General features: G+C 40.9%; 1 protein-coding gene across 6 annotated transcripts in view; it reads left to right on the top strand.

The window, feature by feature from the left end:
- Positions 1-1,461: 1,461 nt before the first annotated feature.
- TOX2 (TOX high mobility group box family member 2) overlaps positions 1,462-26,665 on the top strand; it is a 725,581-nt gene continuing 700,377 nt past the window's right edge. For 2 of the 6 annotated variants that reach the window (XM_029612516.1, XM_029612518.1), the window contains exon 1: positions 1,466-1,772. In XM_029612516.1, coding sequence (XP_029468376.1) covers positions 1,674-1,772 — 99 coding nt within the window. In that variant the 5' untranslated portion in view covers positions 1,466-1,673. Of the gene's footprint in view, positions 1,773-2,850; positions 2,971-26,665 lie in introns of those variants that run through there. The other 4 variants (XM_029612517.1, XM_029612514.1, XM_029612513.1 and 1 more) reach the window with 3 other exon arrangements.

The following is a 26,665-nucleotide window of genomic DNA, read 5'->3' as shown; positions in this document are numbered from 1 at the left end:
TTGAAAATGCATCAGGTTATACTGTTTTGTCCAGGTCCTACCCCTCTTGTGTTCAAAACACTTAGGTACTTCACCTAATTAATTTATCTTAAGCAGTAACTGATTCTCCGATGCTGACGAGTGTGTTTTCATTTGGGGGTTTGTGTCTGGTTAGTGTCAGTAGATTTGACCCCGATGCCACTTTGTCTATCTCTGTTATGCGCCAAAACACGCTTATGGCGCTTCTCTCCACGTTGCCCACAGTTGTGCCACTGTGCCTGCTTTTACTTATAAAAAATCAATAACTTATAAAAAAAGGATTGACACCGGAAGGAAGCCTGACTTTCGAGCTTCGGTGATACTAAATCTAACTTGACTTAAAATTGCGTGTTGCAGTTTTCTCCCTTAGCCTCTTCCCCTGCAGTGGGAAATCGTATTACACCGTCTCAGTAATAGCAATCGCACCAGGCAAGCACCTGGTTTAATATCAGACTATGAATTTGTGGGAGAATGATTCTACATTTCATCCTCTGACTCCTGTATGGGGTTCTGCAAGGTATGTAAAAAATGTTTGGGTAACAGCGCATCCCCCTTCTGTGCAGTCCTGACGGCCCAGGGCGCTGCTGCTCGCCCTTTACTAAGCCCCATTTATAGTATAAGATCTGCTGTTTACTTAAGCGCCATCCCTGACAGCGCATGGTTGCCAAGTAGCGCCCCTCCCCCGCACTATGGCCCCCCTCGGCTCCGATCTCTTTCTCCTTGTAGTGTATCCCTATTGCTGCTGCTATAGCTCCGGTACCCGTCCCTTGTATCATCAGAGGTTGCTTTGTATCCCCGACCGAAAAACGAGTCAAGATCAATAAAGATACCCTTTATTGGAGTCAGTGCAGACAGGAAGGAGAAATACAGGATATATCCCGGAATGTATTTTCTTTTTATTTATTTAATTTATATTCCACTACTTTCAAGAAAGTTTACGAAAAGCCTAGGTCTCATATTTTAAGAGACGTTTCCAAATAAATGCTTTGCACCTTTTTATGTACTGAAATTAAAATAAGAAACATTCAATTATTGAAATTTCTGTATTTTTTAATGAATGGGTGGGGGTACACAGGGGCGAATATGTTTCTGACAAAAAAATGAGTAAAAGGAATGAAGGAGCGGGAGAATGGAAAGGAACAACTAGAAGAGAGAAGAGAAACAAAGGGGAGAGAAGGAAAGAAAAGTCAAAGCAATAAAAAAGCAAGAGGAGAAAAAGGAGGAAGGGAGAAAAGGCAAAAAGCAAGAGAGAGAGGATGGGGGAAAAAAGGGGAGAAATAAAGAAGTGAGCAAAAAGAAGGGAATGAAAAAAGTGGAAAGAGCGATGACGAGAGAAAATAAAGAAGAAGGAAAAGACTGAAGAGAAGCAGGAGGCGAGACCACAAGCGGATGTATGAGAGATGGGGGACGTGAGACTCGGCTCCTTTTCTCGCTCTCTCTCGCTATCTAGTTCCGAACAATAGAAGGGACTCTGGCAGCCTCGCACTGCCACCGCACGCACACACGCACAGTGCACACTGCCACGCGCCCGGCCGCGCGCGCTCCGCCAGCAACTGGGGAGCCGGTGAGGCAGCGCGAGAGCAGCCGCGGGCGCAGCGTCCTTCTCGCGCGCCTCCGCCTCCTCCTCCTCCTCCTGCCCTCTCTGGCCCCCCGTGATGGACGTTAGGTTTTACCCCTCAGCTCCCACAGCAGTAGGCTCTTTACCTGCAGACCCAACTTGCCTGAGCCCCCTGGAATATTATCCCTGCAACAAGGTACAGTAATTTCAGCCTTTCCCTGCAACTTTGCTGTTACCGAGCGGGGGTTTGGGGGGGGAGGGCGCAAACGCCCGTGTGCTTGGCCAGGTTTTCGGCAGCAGGTTGGTGCTTTTTCTTGTCCTGCAGTTTCCGCTAGTTTTGCAACGGTAACTCGGTATTCTTCCACGAAAAAAAAGAATGCACACCACATACTAGAGGCTACTATTTAGTAGCAGCTTTCTGTTTGTATATGTAAAAAGCACCCCCCCCCCCTCCGAAGCGACTCCGTAAGTTTCCTCAATTACATTGTTTTAGGATTATTTTGAAATATTCCGCTGCCTCCAGCTGCGGACTGAACTTCTGCGAGGTGTTAATGTTGTACAAACCTCAATGTCTGAGCTCAGGGGTTTTTGTTTGTTTTGGTTTTTTTTTTTAAGTCAGGAGCTGTCCCATTTTGCAAAGGATCCCAGTGTGATCTCTTAGCAGCATTTGCAAACACTGGAGTTCGGCGGAGGATTATTAGTGAAATAATTATAATGATTGAAAGGGGGCTGAAGAGAGGAAAGGTCCAGAGGGCTGGAAAATCCTGGGGCACTGAGCCTTCATGTTCTTTATTTCTCGATTCTGCCTGCAGCTAGTATGATTTTTTTTCCCTGCTGCTTTTTCTGGCACTTGATTTAATTCATCCCTTGCCCTCTTCTTCACATCACTTATACAGACTGGAATGGTTATGCATACTTTTAAAAAAAAGAAAATGAGCTGAGCTTTTCAAACATAATTCTTCAGTTAAAATATGCAGTTAAAGACACAAACATAATTCTATGTATATTAGAGCTTTTTTCCCCCTACTCTTTGTCCTTTTCTGTTTTTTTCTGCGTGAAATAAAGTGTTAAAACACAGATGGCTTCTATTTTTTTTTTTTATGCAGGAGGGAATTTCAAAAAGTCTTTAGAAATAAGCACAGAAAGGTGTTTGTCAGAATATGTAAAACGCACGGGGAGAGGTTTTAAGCTTTCAGTTTTTTTCCTAAACGTTTTGCAAAATAAAACCACGCAAACTCAACGGAAACTAGGCAGAGCTGCTGAGTACAGTGCTGTAGCCTGGGAGGCAGAGAGGTGCTTTCACTGATGCTGGTGGGGTGTTTCTGTTGTTGCTCTTCTGCTTTGGCGATGATTCAGGTTGCAAAATGTACAGGATAGGAGAAAAATGCTTTAGGGTGAGTATGTCATCTTTGTTTGTCTTTCTTTTCTTATTGTACTAGTGATTTGCCCAAAGGGATATTCATGCTTTGAAGTCTCTGTTACCTGGCTGCTTGCGTCCAGCTATAGGGAATATGCTAGTTTTTGTAACACTTCATTTAAGAGCCATGGCTAATGGCTCTAGGTTTTTGTTCTTCTTTCCCTTGCATCTAGTTATTTAGCTACGGCCAGTGGCCCAGGCTATCTGGCTTTCATAGCTTCTATAACATGGAAATAGTGTAACCTAAACTTCTCTGCTTCATGTTGCCAGATGGAAATATTTTTTAATCTTAGCTCAGGGTTTGGAGGTGCACTTTCATTCAAGATGAGGGTGAGTGAGACCCTGCAACAATAGAAAGAGCCTTGTTAACAGTTGCAGGAAGACAGGATCCAACTTGTTCAAGTAACGCAGTAAGATGACATCTTTTGCAGTAAAAATATGATGATATGAAGCCTTTTTCAGTTGGAATTGTACCAGATGTAGATAACTTTAACTGTATTTACATCCCAAAAATGGCAGTGATGCACTGTGTTCAGAAAGACAGTCTTCAGGGAAAAAGTTTGCTTGGGAACAGAGGTCTGTTAGCTTCTAGGATACTTAGATTTATTTATTAATATTTTTTTTTCAAACTACAAGTTACCTTAAATATGAAAGATTCAAAATATTCCTAATTATGTTGTACTGCAATTATCAACATTAACTAAAAGTATTTTGTTTTGCTATTTACATTGTTCAGTAGTGTGAGGCAATGTGCCTCATTTAATTTCAGCATGACAAAGTGTTGTTATTATCACCATGCTGAATATTGGGTTAATATTCCTTTACAGTTTGGTTAAAATTGTACTTGCTAAATATGTGTACATGACAATGGATCATTGATTGAAATTTTATAGTGCCAAAATGTATTATGAGAAAACTGTACCTGAAAAGTTATGGTCTGACAAGTAAATTTGGAAAATTATAAATTGCAACATAAAAAAATGTTAAGGTGATAAAAGCACACATGCATTTACACTAGTCAGGACTGCATAACCATCATGGTGATAGCAACTTTTTATAATCTACAGTAACTCACTCTTTATGCAGCTCTCCCTTCTTCTAGTAAAATCAAGATGTTGAGGGATGTCTGTAACTGAGATATAGAAAAATATTTCAAATAAAATTTTATATTCTTTCAGATATTTTTATACCCTCCGGTGCACAATTTGGCATGCATGCATGCTGCTTATGTGTCGTGTATTAACTTTGGTGTCATTCATAGAACATGGCAGGTGGTCTTGTCCTGGGAGGAGTGGGAGAGAGACAAAGTTTAGAGTGTTCTTCGGCCATGGAGACTTGGACAGCAATGCAGAGGGAGACGCAGAGCACTACTGAGCACTTCCACAAGGTGCTGCTCTTGTATATTGGTACAGCGAACAGGCAGGGTGGAGAGGTGGACAGGCAGGGTACAAGTTAGAAACCCAGGAGAAAATATTAACCTTTCCCCTCTTGTTTAGTTACTGCATGGGAAACTGTCAAGTACCTTTGGCAGGAGCTCAGTATTTTTCAATGACCAAATTCAGTGGCTGGATTTTTTTTTTTTTTAAATTCTGCATTAGCAACGCTGGTTGAAACGAGCTGAAGACTGTTTGCTGATATGGGGACAGTTTTGAATAATAGCCCACTTTTTTTTTGTTTACAGTGTACATGGACACGTTTTTAGCATGTGTACCTTGGAGCAAATTTTCAAAGGGAAATTGTATGCCTCATTTCAGCTTGAGAATTACCAGCCACAACTTAGGTACACATTCTAAAAGCACCCCTGTACACTGCACCTGCTATTTGTGTGGGCAGTTGAGGTTGGGGATTAGGGGGAAGGGGAATGCAGATAGATAAAATAGAATGCACGCTTTTGAAAATGCCATGTACGCATGTTGTTTAACTCCCCTGACTTAAACACAGCCCTGGGAATGCCTCTTTTTAACCGTGTTAAAAGTGTATGTGCTTTTAGCCGGGCAGAGTACAAGGGAAAATTACTTTAAAAATTGTCTTCCTAGTAATTTAAAAGTAGTCCTAAACTGGTGCTTCCAGGATATACTTGTGGGTAGGATGCAGCACAGCTTCCTGAAAAGCATCCTGTGTGTGGGGTGGTTTGTTTTTTTTTTTGCTGCTGTTGTAAGGGGCCCAGGAACCTTCAGGGGATTCTGAATATTTAATTTGCAAATATTTTGACAAAACAGTTGTTGAAGATAACTTAGCACTGCTCTTGGTTTACTATTACAGGTTACAGTCTGTGTTACTCAATTTAATCGGGTATAATATTTCAAATTCCCATTTATGCGAGCAGTGGATACAGTAGGGGTGTGATGCTTTCACACTTATGTTCAGATTTACTAAAGCATTTTTCACATATACAAAATTGGAAAAAATCTTTACTATATGTTGTCCTTAAAGTTGCTGAGATGGAGGAGTAGGCGGGTAGGAGTGCAGGCTGCAGAATTTTGTAAGAGAGGTCTCTGCTAGTTAGCTGCTTCTGACATGGTGACTCTCATATTCACACTTCTTCCAGGTATGCTCTACTAACAGCATTAGCCTGGAACAGCTGTGTATATGTAGGAATCACAGGTTCAAACCCTGGCATGCAGGGCTGGATTTAACAGTTTGGTGTGCAAAGGTGAGGATAGTCATTTTCCCCTACAAGCTTAGGGATTGCATCACCAGAGATTGGAAAGTGGGACAGGAGCTGTTCGACAAGAATGCCATTGTGGTGCTTCTTTGAAGTGGCAGTGGCACACAGCCCTAAAGTAGATGGGAGAAGGCTTCCTGTACATATGCATGCCTTGTATAATTCTTGGCTGCTTACCAGGGTGTGCTGTAGGATAATACAGCCTGGTCTTTCTCCTTTCCAGAGGCAGTGGGTATCACTTCTGTGAGTCTCCTGGTCACAGTCAGCCCCAAAACAAGATCCATGCTTATTTGAGAACCCAAAGTGAGGGTTCTGTGCATTCAATTGCTCACACAGTGCTGCAGTCTAAATTTCCAACCAGGACTGAGTTTTTGGTGCATTCAAAATTTGGCATCCTAGGCAGTCACCTATGTTACCTGGGCCTGCTGAAATGGATGACGCAGCCTCTCATCTTCCTGAGGCAAAAACATTATTTATTAAATTATAATAGCTGTGCAACATGTTTATAAAGTGCTATAAACAGAAACAAAACACACCATTAACAATATTTATAACAAATCCTGTTTAAAAAAATCATACTTTTAAAAAAATATATTTGGGGAGGGGTGGAAAGGAAATATTGGCATTAGTAGTGTCCATGTACAAATGAGATCTCTGTCAAGCAGTTTACGCAGTCACCAACAACAATTTAAAGGCTCAGTACAGGCATAAATAACCAGGCCCTTAATTATTTTTTTTTTTCAGTTTTAAAATTGTAGAATTCACACCTTTCCCTCCCTCCCTCCCTCCCAATACACCCCCAGTTCCACCCACTGGGAACCTTCAGCCACTAGCCTTACAGTTCAAATCTCTCCCTACTGTTTTGCCCATCTCTCCTGGTTCCTGAAGTAGTGGGCTTCTCCACACGTTGAACTGTTAGCTAGTGCACGCTAACAGGCTCCACAGTGGCCCCGCCTTTTTCCACAGTCTTTCCTGTCTGAAAGGACAATTTTGTGTCGGAGGACGGCAGGTGGGGGTTGTTGTGCTCGGTCTCTGACCGCTGCAACTGTTTGCGGTGGGAGCAGAGCTGTTTCTCTGCTTTGGGAGAGATTAACCAGTTGGGATGAGGAGGGAGGAGAGGTGCAGGGGGAGTAAAAGGGGTGGATTGGGGACCTGTGGTGAAGGAGAGAGTTAGAGACCTTTGTTTTGGGGCATCTGAGTTGGCAACTCTAGCCAGGCCCCATGGATCACTGGGCTTGGAACACCACTGTAAGCTGAATTCCCTCCATAGGCAGCCCCAGTTTAATAGCTGATAACTCCTCTATGTGATTGTGCATGAATTCCAGATGAAACTCATTAATACCCTGAGAGTGGAAGTAGTAAAGCTGGGAATTGTCTGAATTGATGGCCTAGTGGCTAGCACCAGTATTGCTAGATATCAGAAGGAAAAAAAAAGTGGCTCTGTTCTTTTATTAAAACAAAGCCAAAACCGTCCCAGTTCTCCATTTCAGATGGAGGTGATATTACCAACCCAGCAGTGGGTGGGGATGAGAAGCCACATGACCTGTGGTTGCTGAGCTATAAACAGGCGTGGGGTAGGGATGGTGAGACGTAGTCCTGCGCTGATGGAGGGAGTGCTGTAATTGGTTGGTTGATGTTGTTGCAGGGGCTGCTGCAAATTTGGGCCAGCGTTGTGGCTGAGCAACCCGTATACCCCCAAAAATTCCCACAAATTAAAAAACCACAGCAAGCCCAATTTTTCTTGTAATAAACTATATTGGCAACTCTGGTTATCACTGCCTGCTTCTGTTCAGGGTACTGTGGTATGCAAGGGTGGAGTGAAGGGAGACAAAAATGAACATCTGGGATAATTTTTTTTTTTTTTTTTTTTACTAAATCCGCAAAGGAAATGGCTCAGTTATCTCAACTGTGAAGTCCCTGATTGGAGTCAACAGCCTTCTGACACAAATCTTTCAACCTCTTGCCCTGGTTGAAAATTTTGACTGAATGCATGGAACCCTCACATGGGGTTCCGCAGTAACTTTGGACCTATTCTTTTTGGGGCTGATTGTCACCAGGAACACCAAAGAGGTGATATCCACAGCCTCTAGAAAGGAGAAACACCAGGCTGCATTGTCCTGCAGCACATCTTGGTAGGCAACCAATTATTCCACAAGGCATGCATTATAGGTACAGTCTCGCAGTAAGAGGTGGAGGAGGCAAAGTAGGATAAGGAGTCGGAGAATGATACAGTGAAACTAGCCTTGAACTCCTTGTCTAAACCAAAGTTCTCTGGTATTAATTTTCTGATGGCTGGGGCTCTTCATTGGTCAAAGGTCTCCATAATGATGCAGGGGTTGTTGGCAGAGCCTCGCTAGGAATAAATGAACTCAAGGATTTTGTAATAGCTTTCTATGGGTACATGTGTCCTCCTTACATTTTCCGCTGGTATCAAAGCTCCCTTCATATCTCTGTAGGTCACAGCTACAGTAGTTCACACATGCAGAGGTGGGTATTTCAGATCGAAAGCCTGAAGGAGTTCTTTAAAACTTGTGTAAAACTTGGTCTGCATGATAATCACTGCAATAATTTAAAAATAAAATATCAATACTTTTTTATTGGGGACTTCTGAATACTGAATGGCAGTGATTTTTTGGGGGGGTTTTTTGTTTTTTTTTTACAGATTTTTCCTGCTCCTTTGGGGCTTCTAGCTTAATCAGAATTAGCCTCATTTGGGCAGTGGTGCTTTGAGCTTTCATTTGCACCTACTGGGGATTTTCACTGAGCCCAGTCATTGCAGCAGCAAACGTCCTAAGCAGAGGCTATGCGTCAGGGCTCTTTCGAGGACCGTGTAGTCCTGGACCCTGAGTGTTGCTGTTGTGGAATGACTGGCTGCCTTTGTGGCATTTCCCCCAGCCTTGGCAGACTCAGGGAGGGTTAAGGCCTAAACTTAGATTTTAAAGCCAGGTCTTCCTTATGGAAGTGTACATGCACCACTGCTACAGAGTCACTGGGCTGGCCCCCTTGGCAGCGATTTTGGTTGGTAACCCCAGGCATAAGCAATATAATTGTTTTATTCCCCATCCTGACTTCTGTTAAGTCTGATTATTGGAGGAGGTGGCTCTGCTGGGAAAATAAGCTGTCTGAATAAACCTGCAGTGTGCAAGAGGCGATGGCCATAACCCCTTTAGGTTCCGGTTATGAGAAGGGTTTTGCCGTTGGTTTAGAATGGGGAAAAAGTAACTTTTTTTTTTTTTTAAACAGAGCCCTTGGAGTCTTGGAAAGCATTCAGGGTCGCTTTATGGGCTTGCTTCTTTCTGCCTTCTGTCAGCATAACAGAACGTGTTTGAAGCTCCATTTTGCCTGGGGCTTTATTAAATCAAGGATCTGGAGCTAAATAATGAATGCCCTATCTATTCATACAGATTGTTGTTCTGTCTGTATGGGCAGAGAGACCTTTTTGTTCTCCTTGCTTTTTGGAATAATAGACATATTTTGAAGAATGCTAGGCTAATTTATATCACAGAATGGTTAGAAAGGTCACTTCTGATTAATTCCCTTTCAGTGGCCTGACTCACTCAATTTTATTATTATTATTATTTAACCAGAAAATCTACACAGGGCTGAGGATGCATCACAGTCATTGTATGTTGTTCCCTATTCTTGGTTATATTTCATGTTGTTTTACATCTATTATAGCAATGATACCCTCTACTTGTAGCAAAAAATGAATTTTGTCACCAGTAGGAATACAGTCCTTACTATCCTTTGAAGGTTGTTGTTTTTTTTTTTTCAATGTACTTATTAAATTATGTAGTGATTAGTCTCTCTTTCACCACATCTTCCTCTCTTCTCTCTGCTTTCCGCTCTCCTCTTCCCTTTCTCATTTCCTTTTCTTTCCTCATCTCTCTCTCTTATCTCTCATCTGTGTCTGTTTCTCTTTCTGATCCTCTCCATCCTGTCGCAGATCAGCAGCCAGGTCAGAGATACCCAACAAGTGGACAGGAGAAGCATGACAATAAAAGGAAGGGGGAGAGGGAGCTGAGGAGGTGTGGAGGGGAGGAGACCTATCCACCATTTTCTTAGTTCCAAGTTCTTTCAACAGGATCCATGTTTGTTTCTAAAATATTGACCACATGAGAAAAATTTGCACCAATGTTTTCTGTGTAATGTATTACACAGAAAGCACTGTTTTCTCCCTCCTGGTATATGTGATTTTTAACATGGGTAGGAGTAAAGATTTGTGGGGTTTTTTTTTTTACATATTTTCTCCATGTGTTTAAAATGGTGACAGTGGTGTTTTATTGCTGATTTCTACCCTAGATTTGATATAAAACTATGTCAGGTAAATGTGTGTCTGCTTTGAAGAAGTATTATGGTTCACATCTGCATAGTTGCTGTTTCGCACCCTATTTGTTTTTATTCTTTTTCAGTATTTTATGGGGTTTTTTTTTTGTGTTTTTATTTAGGTAGGATCTCAGGCATTTAATTGTCCCTTATGTTGACCACTGCCAGTGGCATATGACTGAGTTGAGATGTTCAAATGCTTTTTATTGGTAGGACCCTGGCATTGAATTGTTGTCCCTTGTCTGGATCAAGGCAGAGTTATAATGTTCAAATGATTACTGAACAGCAGAACATTTTAAATCCAGTTCTAGATCAGGGTTGCCAACTCTTGAAAATTTTGTTTACTGATAGCCCATCTGATTTTTTACAGAGAACCTAACTTTTTACTGACGCACCTGTTAGGCTGCCATTACTGTCCTAGACATAATGTCCAAAGGTTCTTGGTGCTATTTAGTCATAGTCTTTGTAGGTCTCGTCTCTCAAAGCAGAGCTGCCAATTCACTCTGAGCTTTCAAGGATACAATTTAGGATGCTCCTGAATCTTGAACCCCCACCAGTAAACACTTTGGAGTCTTTTGTCGTATGTCCTGTATAGAGCAAGGAGAGGGAATGCTTATGCAGATCCAATGACTTATAAATGGCAGATGCATTCAAGTATCCTACTGAAATCAATGGGACTGCCCATGGCCACATTTGATCACAACTGATTGCCATCTATAACTGTGTGGCTCTGTAGTTGGCAGTGAAGAAAAAGACGTAGCTCCGACTCTTGCAGTTACCTGACTGGATTGTTTAACAAGGGCGATCTGGTTCAAATGGGGCTTGTAACATTTTCACTATTGCTTTGCACGCCTTTCCTTCAGGTGCTTTTTGATAGTGGATGAGGCAAAATCCTGAACATCTCGAATTTTGTGAAATCACTATCTTAACAATTTGATTTTGTATCCTGTGAGACCCTGGTGTTTTATAGTGAGTACGCTGTACCATGCAGTACCCTTGGAAGCTTATGTTCATGGGCTGCAGTACTGAGGAAGAAGGACCATTAGATGAAATAACCTCATGGAAAGCATTTCTTTTGGAAAGTACATTATCAGTGTAAAAAATCAGTACTATGTTACTATGAGATTGATTCTGTTGGCTACTGTATGGCTTTTTTTTACATGTTTGGTTACTGGACTCTGAGATTAGAATATCAAGCTATAGATGTGTTTATATTTTGGATATATGTCTATTATATACATTTCATATCCAGTGCTAATAGAATAATATAGAAATGACGTGGTTGCCCATACTGAATTCTCTGCAAAAGTATTTGAAAGTGGTGGATAAAAGTGTTGTTACTATAGTTTATTGTGAATAAGATCCCACATTCCACAGCTATGACCTCGTGATGCATGATATCTGCTGCATCTGGTATTTCATATGCCTCTAAGGCACTGAGATCTGTGCTAGAAATTCCAGAGAACCTTCACTGGAGGTCCATTAGCTTTTGCTTCAGATTCATATATGTTAGATGAGCTATCAGATTAACATAAATGCAGATTGTGGAGGGCTGAACACACCAAAGACTCTAACAAAATGTAGACTACTTGGAGAATGTACTATGAATTTTGGGTACTGACCCCTGCGTGTTTAACATACAGATTCCTTTCTAATCTCTCCTGCAAAGCCTCTCTTCTTGCCTTCTGGCTGTTATCAGAAAGCTATCATAAATGATTTCCATTATCTTTTTTTGTGTTATATACAGTTTTCATTTACTAAGTATGAGTAACTCATTTAGGAGGGGCCTGGTTGGGGATGGGAAGTTTGAATGGGAGGAAGGGCTTTTATTGGGGAGGGATACGAGAGGTTTTACTTTTAGTTTGGATTGGGGAGTGAGGGATGTTTGTTGTTGGGTTTTAATCCTTTTTTTTTTTAACTTATTTATAAGACTTTCCGATATAAACATCAGAACCAAGTACGAAGGAAAAGATAAGAAAAACAACATTCACAACAAATACAAATCCCTAAGAAAATTACAATATAAACTCCAGTCCACTTTAATGGGGGTAGAGTCACCAAATGCCAAAGAAATGAACCAAAATATGGACATCAGAAATTAAGACAAAATCATGGCTGTAGGCACCCGTTCCTAAATACGTGAGTAACAGAGCTTACAATACAGGAGAAGAAGCCCCCTCTGCAGGAGATGCTGGTGCAGGTCTAGGTAAAGCTTGTCTTTCACTAATAAGCTGAATTAGATGAGCTGGATCATAGATGATATGCTTTGTTCCAGCTAACTTAACTGTATACTTACAGGGGAAACTTAACCTAAAGCCTCCCCCAGTTGTTGAACCCCTGGTGGGAAGAGGAGAAAATGCTTTCTCCTGAGTTAAGCTGACTTAGCTCCATATGGGAACATGGCAAATTTTAAATTGAAATAAATTATTCCTCTAATCTTGGTAAAAAACAAACAAACAAACAAAAAAAACCCAAACAAAAAAACCCCTATCAGAGCCCACCAGTAGATACATTTTCAAAGTTTAAGGAATAATTTCTCCATCTCCAGATTTTTCTACAATAGCAGTCAAATTGGACAGATCTAATGAAGTTTATCCAGATGTTTCAATATCCACTGTCTTTTTATATGGTATCATATAATATATCCTAGAATTAGGTGAGATTAAATTCTCAGAAAGATTTAAGACTTCTAAAAGATATTTCTTAACTATCTCAAACTTCTGACACAAACGTCTGCTTAGGAAAATGTATAAAAGTGTAGCCCCTGGTTGGGAAAATCCTGGTGTTGAACCCAAAAGTTCGTAGCTCAAGTTTTGGACCCTACTTTCAAGTTCTCGCAACCCAAAATGCCACTCTGATAGTCCAAGATCCTCTCGGGGGGGCTCAACTTCAAGACCCTTCTATGTTGTTGCCCAATCTCACTTTCACTCTGTGGCACCATGAGGGGTCTTAGGGTAGCCAGAGGACAGATTCAGGCTGGTCTCTCCTTGGGGCCTCCTGTTCTTACCTGGGCCTGGCTAGTTATTAACCTTCCCAGGGACTTCCATCTGGCCCAGGATTCCCTGCTTAGTCTTAGTGTGGACTGGGCCAGATCTCTGGATATGGTGTTTTGGGGTTTTCTCCTGTATACTCCTTCACACAGATTTAGTAAACAGCCCTGACTATCATACTCAATTAGGCAGCAGCAATAACCATGCTAGAAACTGTGTGGGTTCCAGCTCAGTTTTACTGATAGGTTATAAAAGTGAAGTGATTGTTTTTCAACAACTCAAATTGAAAACTGTCCAGTTAATCTTCACAAATAAAACTTTATAAATGTGTGACCATACTTTCTCCAGCAACCAACTCTCCAGTTACTTCAGCCAGTTCCTACAGTGATTTGACTCCTTCCTTCTCCTCACTTTATACTTTAATCTCTAGATCTTCCCATGGGAGTGGGAAGGAAACTTATCCCAAGTTACTTCCTGAAATCACAACATACTGTTCCCATAATCCTCACTGATCTTCACTCTGGCACCTAACGGGCACCTTGGCCCACCTCTCTTCTCTATTGGTTGTCCCTGAGTTTGTAAAGAATTTTTACATCTTTAAAAAAGAAAGGCATTTCTCAAACCAGCAGCATCTGAGCCTCTGGGCCATGGTGTACTCAGTCACACAAAACAACCCAACAAAAAGCAGGAAGGGTGGAAAAAAATAACTTCTTCCTCTGGCAACTGAAACAGTTACCAAAACGTGGACAAAACTAAAGGGAATAGGAACTCTGTCTCCTTACCTTTTGCAGTCTTTGTTTAGAGAGACTCCAGAGTCCTAACCCAGAAAAATAATAAACTAGGAACATGCTGCTCATAGGAAGGTTAACTTAGAAAATCCAACTAAAAACCTACACTCTAAGATGGTGGTATGGGTTTATAGAGCTCTGAGAACACCATCTATGTTTCCCACATGGGGGAGCAAAACCCAAATCTCTAGCTAACTAATCTCTCTGTATCTTCCCAGTAATTTGCTTCACACATTTTAGTAAGGAATTTTTGTCATTCCTTTGTCTGAGATTTTTGCAACTAAAAATATTCTCAAGTGTTTCCATCTTGTTCTGAAGCTGTGACTATCATGTTGCCAATTAATTCTCCAAATCTTGTGCTGCCGAAACTTTCACATCTAAGTTCTCCATTTTCTACTTAACTAAGGATAGTTCCTTGTGATTACAACGAACATCAACATTTTGAGTCTGAAACTGGTATATAAACTGAGCCATTTGATTAGATAAATCAGCTAATACATCCCCTACTTCTAAAGTAATCACTTTGGGGCATTGGGTAGGTGGATTTAAAAGGCACTGGCAAAGTATGGCTCACCGCAATTGAAGTCAAACCCACACTACCAAACACCAATAGGCAAAACTTCAGGATGACTTTCTGCAGTTTGAACCATGGTAGTAGGCTCTTCTCTTACAACATCTCAATCAGAAGACTGAGAAAGTTCCTTCTCCTTCATAGTGGTGCTGATGTCAAATGGACTTAATGAAAAATTAAATGATTTATTTGCTTTGGAAAGATTACATGATTTCTTTGCTTCGGTGTTTACTGAAGAGGATGTTGGGGAGGTACCTGTAATGGAAAAGGTTTTCATGGGTAATGATTCAGATGGACTGAATCAAATCACGGTGAACCTAGAAGATGTGGTAGGCCTGATTGACAAACTGAAGAGTAGTAAATCACCTGGACCGGATGGTATACACCCCAGAGTTCTGAAGGAACTAAAAAAATGAAATTTCAGACCTATTAGTAAAAATTTGTAACCTATCATTAAAATCATCCATTGTACCTGAAGACTGGAGGATAGCAAATGTAACCCCAATATTTAAAAAGGGCTCCAGGGGCGATCCGGGAAACTACAGACCAGTTAGCCTGACATCAGTGCCAGGAAAAATAGTGGAAAGTGTTCTAAACATCAAAATCACAGAACATATAGAAAGACATGGTTTAATGGAACAAAGTCAGCATGGCTTTACCCAGGGCAAGTCTTGCCTCACAAATCTGCTTCACTTTTTTGAAGGAGTTAATAAACACGTGGTTAAAGGTGAACCGGTAGATGTAGTATACTTGGATTTTCAGAAGGCGTTTGACAAAGTTCCTCATGAGAGGCTTCTAGGAAAAGTAAAAAGTCATGGGATAGGTGGCGATGTCCTTTTGTGGATTGCAAACTGGCTAACAGACAGGAAACAGAGAGTAGGATTAAATGGACAATTTTCTCAGTGGAAGGGAGTGGACAGTGGAGTGCCTCAGGGATCTGTATTGGGACCCTTACTTTTCAATATATTTATAAATGATCTGGAAAGAAATACGACGAGTGAGAGAATCAAATTTGCAGATGACACAAAATTGTTCAGAGTAGTTAAATCACATGCAGATTGTGATAAATTGCAGGAAGACCTTGTGAGACTGGAAAATTGGGCATCCAAATGGCAGATGAAATTTAATGTGGATAAGTGCAAGGTGATGCATATAGGGAAAAATAACCCATGCTATAATGACACAATGTTGGGTTCCATATTAGGTGCTACAACCCAAGAAAGAGATCTAGGCATCATAGTGGATAACACATTGAAATCGTCGGTTCAGTGTGCTGCGGCAGTCAAAAAAGCAAACAGAATGTTGGGAATTATTAGAAAGGGAATGGTGAATAAAACGGAAAATGTCATAACGCCTCTGTAACACTCCATGGTGAGACCGCACCTTGAATACTGTGTACAATTCTGGTCGCCACATCTCAAAAAAGATATAATTGCGATGGAGAAGGTACAGAAAAGGGCTGCCAAAATGGTAAGGGGAATGGAACAGCTCCCCTATGAGGAAAGACTAAAGAGGTTAGGACTTTTCAGCTTGGAGAAGAAGAGACAGCTGAGGGGTGATATGATAGAGATGTTTAAAATTATGAGAGGTCTAGAATGGGTAGATGTGAATCGGTTATTTACTCTTTCGGATAGTTGAAAGACTAGGGGACACTCCATGAAGTTAGCATTGGGCACATTTAAAACTAATCGAAGAAAGTTCTTTTTTACTCAACGCACAATTAAACTCTGGAATTTGTTGCCAGAGGATGTGGTTAGTTCAGTTAGCATAGCAGTGTTTAAAAAAGGATTGGATAAGTTATTGGAGGAGAAGTCCATTACCTGCTATTAAGTTCACTTAGAGAATAGCCACTGTCATTAGCAATGGTAACATGGAATAGACTTAGTTTTTGGGTACTTGCCAGGTTCTTATGGCCTGGATTGGCCACTGTTGGAAACAGGATGCTGGGCTTGATGGACCCTTGGTCTGACCCAGTATGGCATTTTCTTATGTTCTTAAACATCCAGCTCCGATTGCTGGACTCGCAGTATCCTGGGCTGCTATAGAGGCTCATGAAGCTCCAGAGAGAGACAAACCTCAGCATCTAGGGAGAAAACAGGGGGGACCTCCATCCTTGGTAGACCCAATGACGCAGCTTCAGATCTAAATATTGGCATCTGTACTGCAGACTGCGGCACAAAGGGAATCCAAGGGGTCAGATGAAGGGTATCTTGGAACCTCTACTGGGTAGGTTCTGGTCTTCCCCTTCCTTTTCCCTATTATAGCAAGAAAACAGAAACTGTAATAGCAGCGATGAGAGGTCAGCAGCGTTCCGCCATCTTGGCTTCATCTCCATGGAGACCACCTAATCTTAAGATTTTATTGTAAACCACTTTGATGCCATGGTGATGCGGCAGTTTATCAACTATTATTAAACAAAAATGTAAAGAATAAATGCTATATTATTCAACATTTTACCATCCAGAATCCTCTTAACTGGTATCTTTCCCAGAGCTTATTTTTTCTTGACAACACATGCTCTGACACTGTGAGGAGGCAGAGAGGGTAAGAACATTAGAACTTGCCATGCTGGGTCAGACCAAGGGTCCATCAAGTCCAGCATTCTCTTTCCAACAGAGGCCAAAACCAGGCCACAAGAACCTGGCAATTACCCAAACACTAAGAAGATCCCATGCTACTGATGCAATTAATAGTGGCTATTCCCTAAGTAAAATTGATTAACAGCCATTAATGGACTTCTCCTCCAAGAACTTATCCAAACCTTTTTTGAACCTAGCTACACTAACTGCACTAACCACATCCTCTGGCAACAAATTCCAGAGCTTTATTGTACGTTGAGTGAAAAAGAATTTTCTCTGATTAGTCTTAAATGTGCTACTTGCTAACTTCATGGAATGCTCCCTAGTCCTTCTATTATTCAAATGTGTAAATAACCAATTCACATCTACTCGTTAAAGACCTCTATCATATCCCCCCTCAGCCGTCTCTTCTCCAAGCTGAACAGCCCTAACCTCTTCAGCCTTTCCTCATAGGGGAGCTGTTCCATCCCCTTCATCATTTTGGTTGCCCTTCTCTGTACCTTCTTCATCGCAACTATATCTTTTTTGAGATGCGGCGACCAGAATTGTACACAGTATTCAAGGTGCGGTCTCACCATGGAGCGATATAGAGGCATTATGACATTTTCCATTTTATTAACCATTCCCTTCCTAATAATTCCTAATATTCTGTTTGCTTTTTTGACTGCTGTAGTACACTGAGCCAACGATTTTAAAGTATTATCCACTATGATGCCTATATCTTTTTCTTGGGTGGTAGCTCCTAATATGGAACCTAACATCGTGTAACTACAGCAAGGGCATATTTTTCCCTATATGCAACACCTTGCACTTGTGCACATTAAATTTCATCTGCCATTTGGATGCCTAATCTTCCAGTCTTGCAAGGTCCTCCTGTAATGTATCACAATCCGCTTGTGATTTAACTACTCTGAATAATTTTGTATCATCCGCACACTCCTTTATGGCCCTATGGTACGCACACTGCCTTTAGCTCCTCTTGATGAGTAGTGAGCCCTGGGAGAAGGGAAACCAACAGGACAGGAGGGAAGCTTAGTTTCTTTCTCAAAAAGTTGTATGGGGGGAAAAAACTCTGAGAAACATATTTGATTAACCAGCATCCTCAGTCTTCATGGATTCTGGATAATAGAGCTTTTACTGTACTAGTATATTGTACAAGATAGTTAATATAATGATAAAACAGCACCCGTGATCCATAATGTTAGGTGGCTTCAGGATTCCCTGAACTTTTCTAAATATAAAGGAACAGCTTTATATTTGTGTGTTAAGCCATACCTATAGTATCTGAATGTAATCCACTTTGAAGTGGCTGAAAGGGGGAATATAAAACAAATTAAATACATAAAATATATATAATATTCCACCAGTTATGTATCTCTAGGTGGAACCATCCTTCCTGTTGTGATTTCTGGTATCTTCGATATTTTTCCCTCAGATTCATTCTGTTCCTGGCCTATGAGCTGCATCTTGTTTTAGAGCTGCTTCAGATTCTGAATTTTAGTGTCACCTATAAGAGCATCGCTTGACTCACTGTTCCCGATGGGGCGGTTAGTTGTATTTCAACAGTGGTTCCAAACCCGGCGAGCCTCAAGAGTGAGAAACCTGAGCCAACAGCATAGATTTTTTTTTTTTTTTCCAGGGTAAATCCCCTGGTCTCCTGATTTGCAGAGCCCTAAGCACTGAGATCCATTGAGAGGACATGTCCCATTACCAAAGTTCGGTGAATCAAAATGAAGGACACCCCCTGTACAGTTTAAAACTGTTCTATTGTTTTTCAGGCAAGGTTAAGCCTTTCTGTGATCAGTATGTGGAGTCCCTTACAAGTTACCTTCACAAACTTACTGTGTGTTGGATTGTATCTCTGAGCATAAATGAAGCATATAATTGTGTTTTCCTAACAGCGCGACAATAAACGCAAGTTATTATGCTGCTAATGTGTTTTTTTTTCTAGACAATTTTCCATTCACTGACTTATCGTCAAAAGTGCTGATGAGTTTTTTTTTTTGTTTGATTTTCTTTTTAACACTTTTACTTCCAGTGTTTTGTGTTTCTCTGTGCCTTTCTTGAGATTGGAGAATGCCCTGCTGTGCTGCCCAGACAGCTAGGGATGCTCTAGTTTCCATGTCAGTGGCGTCATACCATTGGAATGTTTGCCCAGTGTTTGCATACAGCTGGAGCTTACGGAAACACACTCTGGTATACAAATATGTAAGGCTGTGCATTCTGTACATCATTTTTGCCAGAGTTTGGCTTTGTAAATTTATTTTCTCAAATAATGTGAGCAAATAGAGAGTGAGAGGGAAAGTACCAGAAACATGGGCGATGAAATGGAGGGGAAAATGGAAAGGTAATGGTGGTGCTGGATCCTTTTAAAACTGCAGCCTTTCGAAAGCCCTTCATAAGCTGCTGTTATGTGACTGGGTGCTGTCCATTAAGGGCCTGATTTTCAAAAGTAATTACATGTGTAAAACTGGGTTTTATGCATATAAATGCAATTTACTCATGCAAGTGGAATTTTTGAAAATTGCTACAGTATATGCTACTGAATTGTCCATAGGATTTATCCACGTAAGTGGCTTTGAAAATTGCTACAATGGGGTAGATTTTATAATGTGTGCGTGCCAGATTTTATATTCCTCGCGTGTATGTATGGGTCCAATTAAGGAGTGGACTGGGAGGGAACTTCCCTACCCCCCCACCTAAACTCCCTCCCTCATCCCCTCTCCTCCCCACCCCCTAAACTCTACCTTTTTTTTTTGGTTTGTTGCAGAACTAACTTCAGCTCTTGAGCTGAAGTAAGTTGCGTGCGCCGGCCAGCTGCTGGCGCACAAGTCTTTGCAACAGCAATCAATGGTGCTATCCCGGCCCGCCCCCCAGGTCCACCCCTTTGAAGAGGCCCGGCAGTTGTGCACATACTGGCGTGTACGCGCCTCTTCAAAAATTTGTCCGGAGCGCGCAAGGCCCAGCCACGCGTGTAAACGCAGGAATTTACGCGCTTAGAACTTTTAAAATCCGCCCTCTAGTATGTTACATTTATGTGCATCACTCCTTTGAAAATTAACCTATGCTGGTTTACAGTGTGATTAAAGGAAAGGCTCATGGATCAAAGTGCTATGCAGTGGGAATCTTAAAATATTCCCTGCTGGTGAGTCACTTCTGCTCAACCAAAATCTTCAAATTAACTTGGGAAGTTTGTGGCTTAAAACCAAACTGTGAATGAAAGCATTTTAAAATGACATTATAAAGAATTGCCTGCCTCTCAGCCAGTCAGAGGGCTGTGTTTGCTAACATGCGGGCAGATGCAGTAAAGTGCGCTCAGGCTGAGCGCACTGTTAGCCCCTGTTTGGCCACATGTTTTCAACGCGCTATTTTTACCCCTTATACAGTAAGGGGTAATAGTGCATGGAAAATGCGCAGCCAACTCCCCCCGAAACCAGTAGCGCCCGCAACATGCAAATGCATGTTGATGGGCCTATTAGTCATTCCTGCGCGATACAGAAAGTAAAATGTGCAGCGAAGCCACACATTTTACTTTCAAAAATTAACGCCTGCATCGCTCATGTGGACACTAATAACATTTAAAAAAGAAAGGTAAGAGAGGCAATATCAGTATATCATGTATAGAAAGCAACTTATCGAAAAACTAGCTATGATAAGCTTTAAAAAAACCCCAAATCTTCCCCTACTATGTATACTGTAACAGCTAATGTAGTAGTTTTCAAATCTGTCCCTGAGACTTATCTTTCCCCCACCCCTGCTCCCCCCCCCAAAAAAAATCCACAATTTTCATGATATTTGTATATATTTCATTTACAAATATGGATTAATTTGCATGTTTAGATTGCCTGTAAATCAGATCTGTTTGGCTGTATTGAAGTCCATATTTGGGAACCACTGTCTTAATACCATTCCATGGTGAAGAACACTCGCTGTCTGTCTTTAAAAAAAAAAAAAAAAAAGTGCCCTGGTCTTCAGTTGGGATGATCTGAACAGCTGATGTTTCCTGATTGCTTTATAGTATTTGAAATGCTTTGAATATTTTAGCTATTTACTTTGCATAGCAATTGCTCTCTGCCTCTCTTCTTCACTTGTTTCAGCTGTTTTACTGAAGATGGATAAATACTATTTCTGCTTTAATAAACGGAGCTAGCTGCCCGCAGGCCGATCCTTGTCGTCATCAGGCCACCCCACATCCTCTCCTCTCCTTTCCCCAGCCTCTAGGCTTGTGAATGGGTTGGAAGAGCTCACTTGGTTTTCCGTTTACAATTTAAATCTCTTCCTGGATAAGGAAAGGTAACTTTCCAGATGTCTGGTTAAGGATTATACAATAAAAACCATGCATATGCATGCGTTGGATAATTTTTGTAATCAGGTACAATGCAGTTAAAAGACGGCTGCCCTTTCCTCAGCCTGCAATCAGTGTACAGTGTAAAACAATAGTACTGTAACTATGTAATCAATTACAATTTTCCATTTTTCAAGATTAGTTAATGGCCATTTCATTACCCTGTCTGTGTTTTTTTTTTTTTTTACTTTACTTTCTATGATGTATAGAATTTAAATACATTGAGGGAACACTTTTGAAGATGTGGCGGAATTTATACCATGAAGTAATGAAACACAAAATCACTTTTGATTTGTTGTGTGTGGCACATAGCAATATCATTTGTACCCATGTGGTTGAACAGTTTCATGTAGTAGTCAGTAGGTTTGTTTGATTCTCAGCAATCCCTATACAAATTACAGTATCAGTGGAAACCAAAATACTTTCTTGTCTAAGTAGTGATAAAGAGAAATATACTGTTTTCATGCTTCCATTATACTAGTAGTACTAGATGAAGTTAATAAAGTACTATTAAAGTCATCCTGATTCTCCTTTCAAGAAAGAGAGACTAGCAATTGGTCATTATCCCAAAAAGCATAAACAAAGTTCTTAAATATGGTTTTTTACTTGTATGAATATGCTTCATGCAGGATACAGCTGGACAGAGGATTGTTTTTCTCTTATAAATTTCATATCTACTTTCTGGATACAAATTTTCAGAATCCATTTCCTATCTGGTCTGTAAATCACAGGAAACCAGTAGATGGCCGTATCTGATGGAAAACCAATAGAAGACCTCAGTTCTTATGTTAAATTTCATTCTGGGACTAGGCCTGGCTTAGACCCCATAAACTTAGCAATTATTTGGTAAGAATTTGAAATTGGAGGTATGCTTTGAGATATTCAGCTCTATATCTTTTAAAAAGTTCCATACCTGAAACTTTTGGAAAAGTAAAAACTCCAAGAGATTGATATTTAAAATCATTTTCTCTATTTTCTAATTTTTCCTTAAGGTATAGCTTCTGGTAAGTCTGGTAATTACAGCCTGCAGTGACCCAATTTGAGAATCTGTTTCATGTTACTCTTACATAGTTTTTGCTAGTGGCAGTGCGTCCAGGCTAAGTAACTTGTTTGCCTTTTGGAAGAAAGCTGCAGAAGTTGCAACCTTGCCTGACCAGCTGGTCACTTCTTCCAGTTTCTGTGATGTGAGAAGAATGTATCAGTGAGGCTTTGGCTCTGTTAATATGGCCATTGTGGCATCTTCTGAGAAAAATATTTTTGCTTTGCCCTTATGTTTTACCATACTCTTAGTCTGAACAACGTAGTAAGTTAGATCTGGAAAACACAAGAGAGAAAAAGTTAGATCTAGAAACCACAAGAGAGAAAAATAATTTCCGAAAACTTGCTACTAGCAGATGCTATTAGGGGCCAAGTGCAGATTTATAAGAGAGCTCACAATGTGTACCATCATGTCTCCTCTTATTACTTGATATAACTGACATTGAGAGAGCCATTTTGTTGACTAGTGATGCCACTCCTGACATGCATTATTATGAAATTCTTCAGAATAAATCCCTTTAAATAGTAATGTTTTATTCAATCTTTTGCTCCTTGATCATAGGGAGGAATATATCTGATGGTCATTATTTGTTTCTTAAATCAGTAACATGATCAGAAAGTAAAAAGCAAGTATAATATTGCTTTATACTATTTAGAGGTATAGGAGGAGTGGTCTACTAGTTAGGGCATTGGAGTGTGATTCAGGGGAAGTCTTAGCACATGGCTCCCTTCTACCACTCAAGGGCAAGTCACCTGGAGAGGAGCAGTGGCAAGTTTGAGAAGCTTGTTTATCTGAAAAGTATGCAGATACTCTTGCCGCAAGTACTTTGCAGCTAATTTTTAAAGAGAAACTATCACGTAATTTTTCTTTGAAAATTAATAGGAACCACATGCTCTAGAGAGTCTAGACTCACCTTTGTACTTTGCACTTGCTGCTTGCACAAGGGGTAAAATGCAATTCAGGTTTATTTAAACAGGCCTGCCTATAAAAATGTTGAAGGTGTGGTACAACACAATAAAATCCCCAATAAAATACAAGATAACATCATAAATGGTGCGTGTATTTTTTTAAATGCCATGCGCGTGTGCTGCTTTACTTACCTGACACAAACACGCCCACTGGGAACACCTCCTTGCACTTTGGCTAACGGTGGGCATGCTATAGAATTATGCACTTACTTTTAGTTGTATAGAGGAGGGAAGTTTTCAGACAGGACAGTCTTTACATTTAACATCTATTGTTTAGGAAAATGTCTTAGAAAATTGCCCTCCACATCTATGGGACCCTGTTGAAAGTATTTTACTTAAACTTACTGATCGTAATAAACATGTGGATAAAGGTGAACCGGTAGATGTAGTATATTTGGATTTTCAGAAGGCGTTTGACAAAGTCCCTCATGAGAGGCTTCTTCGAAAACTAAAAAGTAATGGGATAGGAGGCGATGTCCTTTCGTGGATTACAAACTGGTTAAAAGACAGGAAAAAGAGTAGGATTAAATGGTCAATTTTCTCAGTGGAAAAGGGTAAGCAGTGGAGTGCCTCAGAGATCTGTACTTGCTTTTCAATATATATATATAAATGATCTGGAAAGGAATACGACGAGTGAGGTTATCAAATTTGCGGATGATACAAAATTATTCAGAGTAGTTAAATCACAAGCAGACTGTGATACATTACAGGAGGACCTTGCACGACTGGAAGATTGGGCATCCAAATGGCAGATGAAATTTAATGTGGACAAGTGCAAGGTGTTGCATATAGGGAAAAATAACCCTTGCTGTAGTTACACGATGTTAGGTTCCATATTAGGAGCTACCACCCAGGAAAAAGATCTAGGCATCATAGTGGATAATACTTTAAAATCATCGGCTCAGTGTGCTGCAGCAGTCAAAAAAGCAAATAGAATGTTAAGAATTATTAGGAAGGGAATGGTTAATAGAATGGAAAATGTCATAATGCCTCTATATCGTTCCATGGTGAGACTGCACCTTGAATACTGTGTACAATTCTGGACGCCGCATCTCAAAAAAGATATAAAATCGAATGCAATGTTGTGTCAAAATTTCAAAGCAATCGATGAAGAACTTTCGGAGATTTAAGATTTTGAACAAACGACCATTTACATTTTGTTTATATAGATTTTTAAAGTTAACAGTCTTACCAGTTTGGATTGTCATCTGTAGGATCTCAGTAGCTGAGCAAAGTTGAGCCTGTCAGATAGTTGGATATGAGATCTCCAAAGACAGATGGTAATCCTTGAAGTTTTGTTGGTGAGTCAAGTAGATGCTATTCTTGCCTTTGAGTCAGTACTGAAGAAGTAGGGAAAAATAACCCATGTTATAGTTACACAATGTTGGGTTCCAAATTAGGTGCTACAGCCCAAGAAAGAGATCTAGGCGTCATAGTGGATAACACATTGAAATCGTCGGTTCAGTGTGCTGCGGCAGTCAAAAAAGCAAACAGAATGTTGGGAATTATTAGGGAATGGTGAATAAAACGGAAAATGTCATAATGCCTCTGTATCGCTCCATGGTGAGGCCGCACCTTGAATACTGTGTACAATTCTGGTCGCTGCATCTCAAAAAAGATATAATTGCGATGGAGAAGGTACAGAGAAGGGCTACCAAAATGATAAGGGGAATGGAACAGCTCCCCTATGAGGAAAGACTAAAGAGGTTAGGACTTCTCAGCTTGGAGAAGAGACGGCTGAGGGGGGATATGATAGAGATGTTTAAAATTATGAGAGGACTAGAACGGGTAGATGGGAATCAGTTATTTACTCTTTCGGATAGTAGAAAGACTAGGGGGCACTCCATGAGGTTAGCATTGGGCACACTTAAAACTAATCGGAGAAAGTTCTTTTTTACTCAACACACAATTAAACTCTGGAATTTGTTGCCAGAGGATGTGGTTAGTGCAGTTAGTATAGCGGTGTTTAAAAAAGGATTGGATAAGTTCTTGGAGGAGAAGTCCATTACCTGCTATTAAGTTCACTTGGGGGTAGATTTTAAAAAAGAGCGCGATCGCGTACTTTTGTTCGCGCAGCAGGCGCAAACAAAAGTACGCTGGATTTTATAAGATACGCGCATAGCCTCGCGTATCTTATAAAATCCTGGATCGGCGCGCGCAAGGCTGCCAATTTTGGGCAGCCTGTGTGCGCCGAGTCGCGCAGCCTGCCTCCGTTCCCTCCGAGGCCGCTCCGAAATCGGAGCGGCCTTGGAGGGAACTTTCTTTCGCCCTCCCCTCACTTCCCCCCCCCCCTTACCTTTGTCCCTCGATTTACGCCTGCTAGAAGCAGACGTAAATCTACGTGCGCCAGTGGACTGCTGGCGCGCTATCATCCGACCCAGGGGCTGGTCCGGAGGCCTCGACCACGCCCCCGGTCCCGCCCCCGAAATGCCACATCCCACCCCGAAACGCCGCGTCATTCGGCCCTGCCCCCGACATGCCCCCTTAAAAAAACCCCTGGACTTAAGCGCGTCCCGGGGCTCTGCGTGCGCCGGTGGCCTATGCAAAATAGGTGCGCGAGGGCCCTGCTCGCGTAAATCCGGGCGGATTTACGCGAGCAGGGCCCTGTGTCACTGAAGCTGTCTTATTTTACCTATGGTGTTGAACTAAAATCCTGTTTGTTCTGTGCTATTGAAAACACAATGGCACTTTCACAAGAATTGAGGATAAGGGGTTGCTAATCCTTGTGTTATGGCTAAATTCCAGCTGAAGTTGTGCGATCTGGCACTTGTCAAAATTCACTATATTAAAAAAAATGTTTGTTCAAGAAAAACTCTGCCCCTGTTTATAGTATGCATCAGATAATAACACTGTAGAGAGAGTATAAATAGGAACTGCTTCTCCAGACTGGTGCATTAAATGCTTTTTTTTTTTTTTTTTTGCTGTAAATCGGAGCAGTCTTTCCATACAATAAACAAAATGAAAGGGTTTGTTTCAAGAAGAGCCCAAGAATCATTTCCATATCATCGTTTTGTTAACTCGGGCTTCTAACTCGTGATTTATGATATCAGCAGAAACCCTTGATGGCCATCCTTTCTGGTATTAATTTATGTATCTCTTTGCAGATTTATTACTGTATTCTGTTTGTAACCTCTTAAAAAATCTAAAAAAATTCTGCAATTGGAGTTGTGCAAAATATTGATAAATTATAGCATCGTACCTCTTCCTTGAGTAACACATTCCTTGTATATAGTGCAGATACAACTTTATAATAAAATTCTGAGCCTGGTAATTGGTAGAGTAAGGGGCATTTAGATTAAAAAAAAAATACAGAAGGGGGAGGAGTCAGACAATTCAAAGCCTTTGTTTTTTAAAGAAGAAATACTCTTCTCAGAGCCTTACTTGCAGAGCACGTACATGAT

Source organism: Rhinatrema bivittatum, chromosome 8 (assembly GCF_901001135.1).
Source record: "Rhinatrema bivittatum chromosome 8, aRhiBiv1.1, whole genome shotgun sequence".
In the NCBI taxonomy this organism is placed as follows: domain Eukaryota; kingdom Metazoa; phylum Chordata; class Amphibia; order Gymnophiona; family Rhinatrematidae; genus Rhinatrema; species Rhinatrema bivittatum.
The sequence above is the reverse complement of the archived record's forward strand: the minus strand, read 5'-3'. Positions and strand labels throughout refer to the sequence as shown.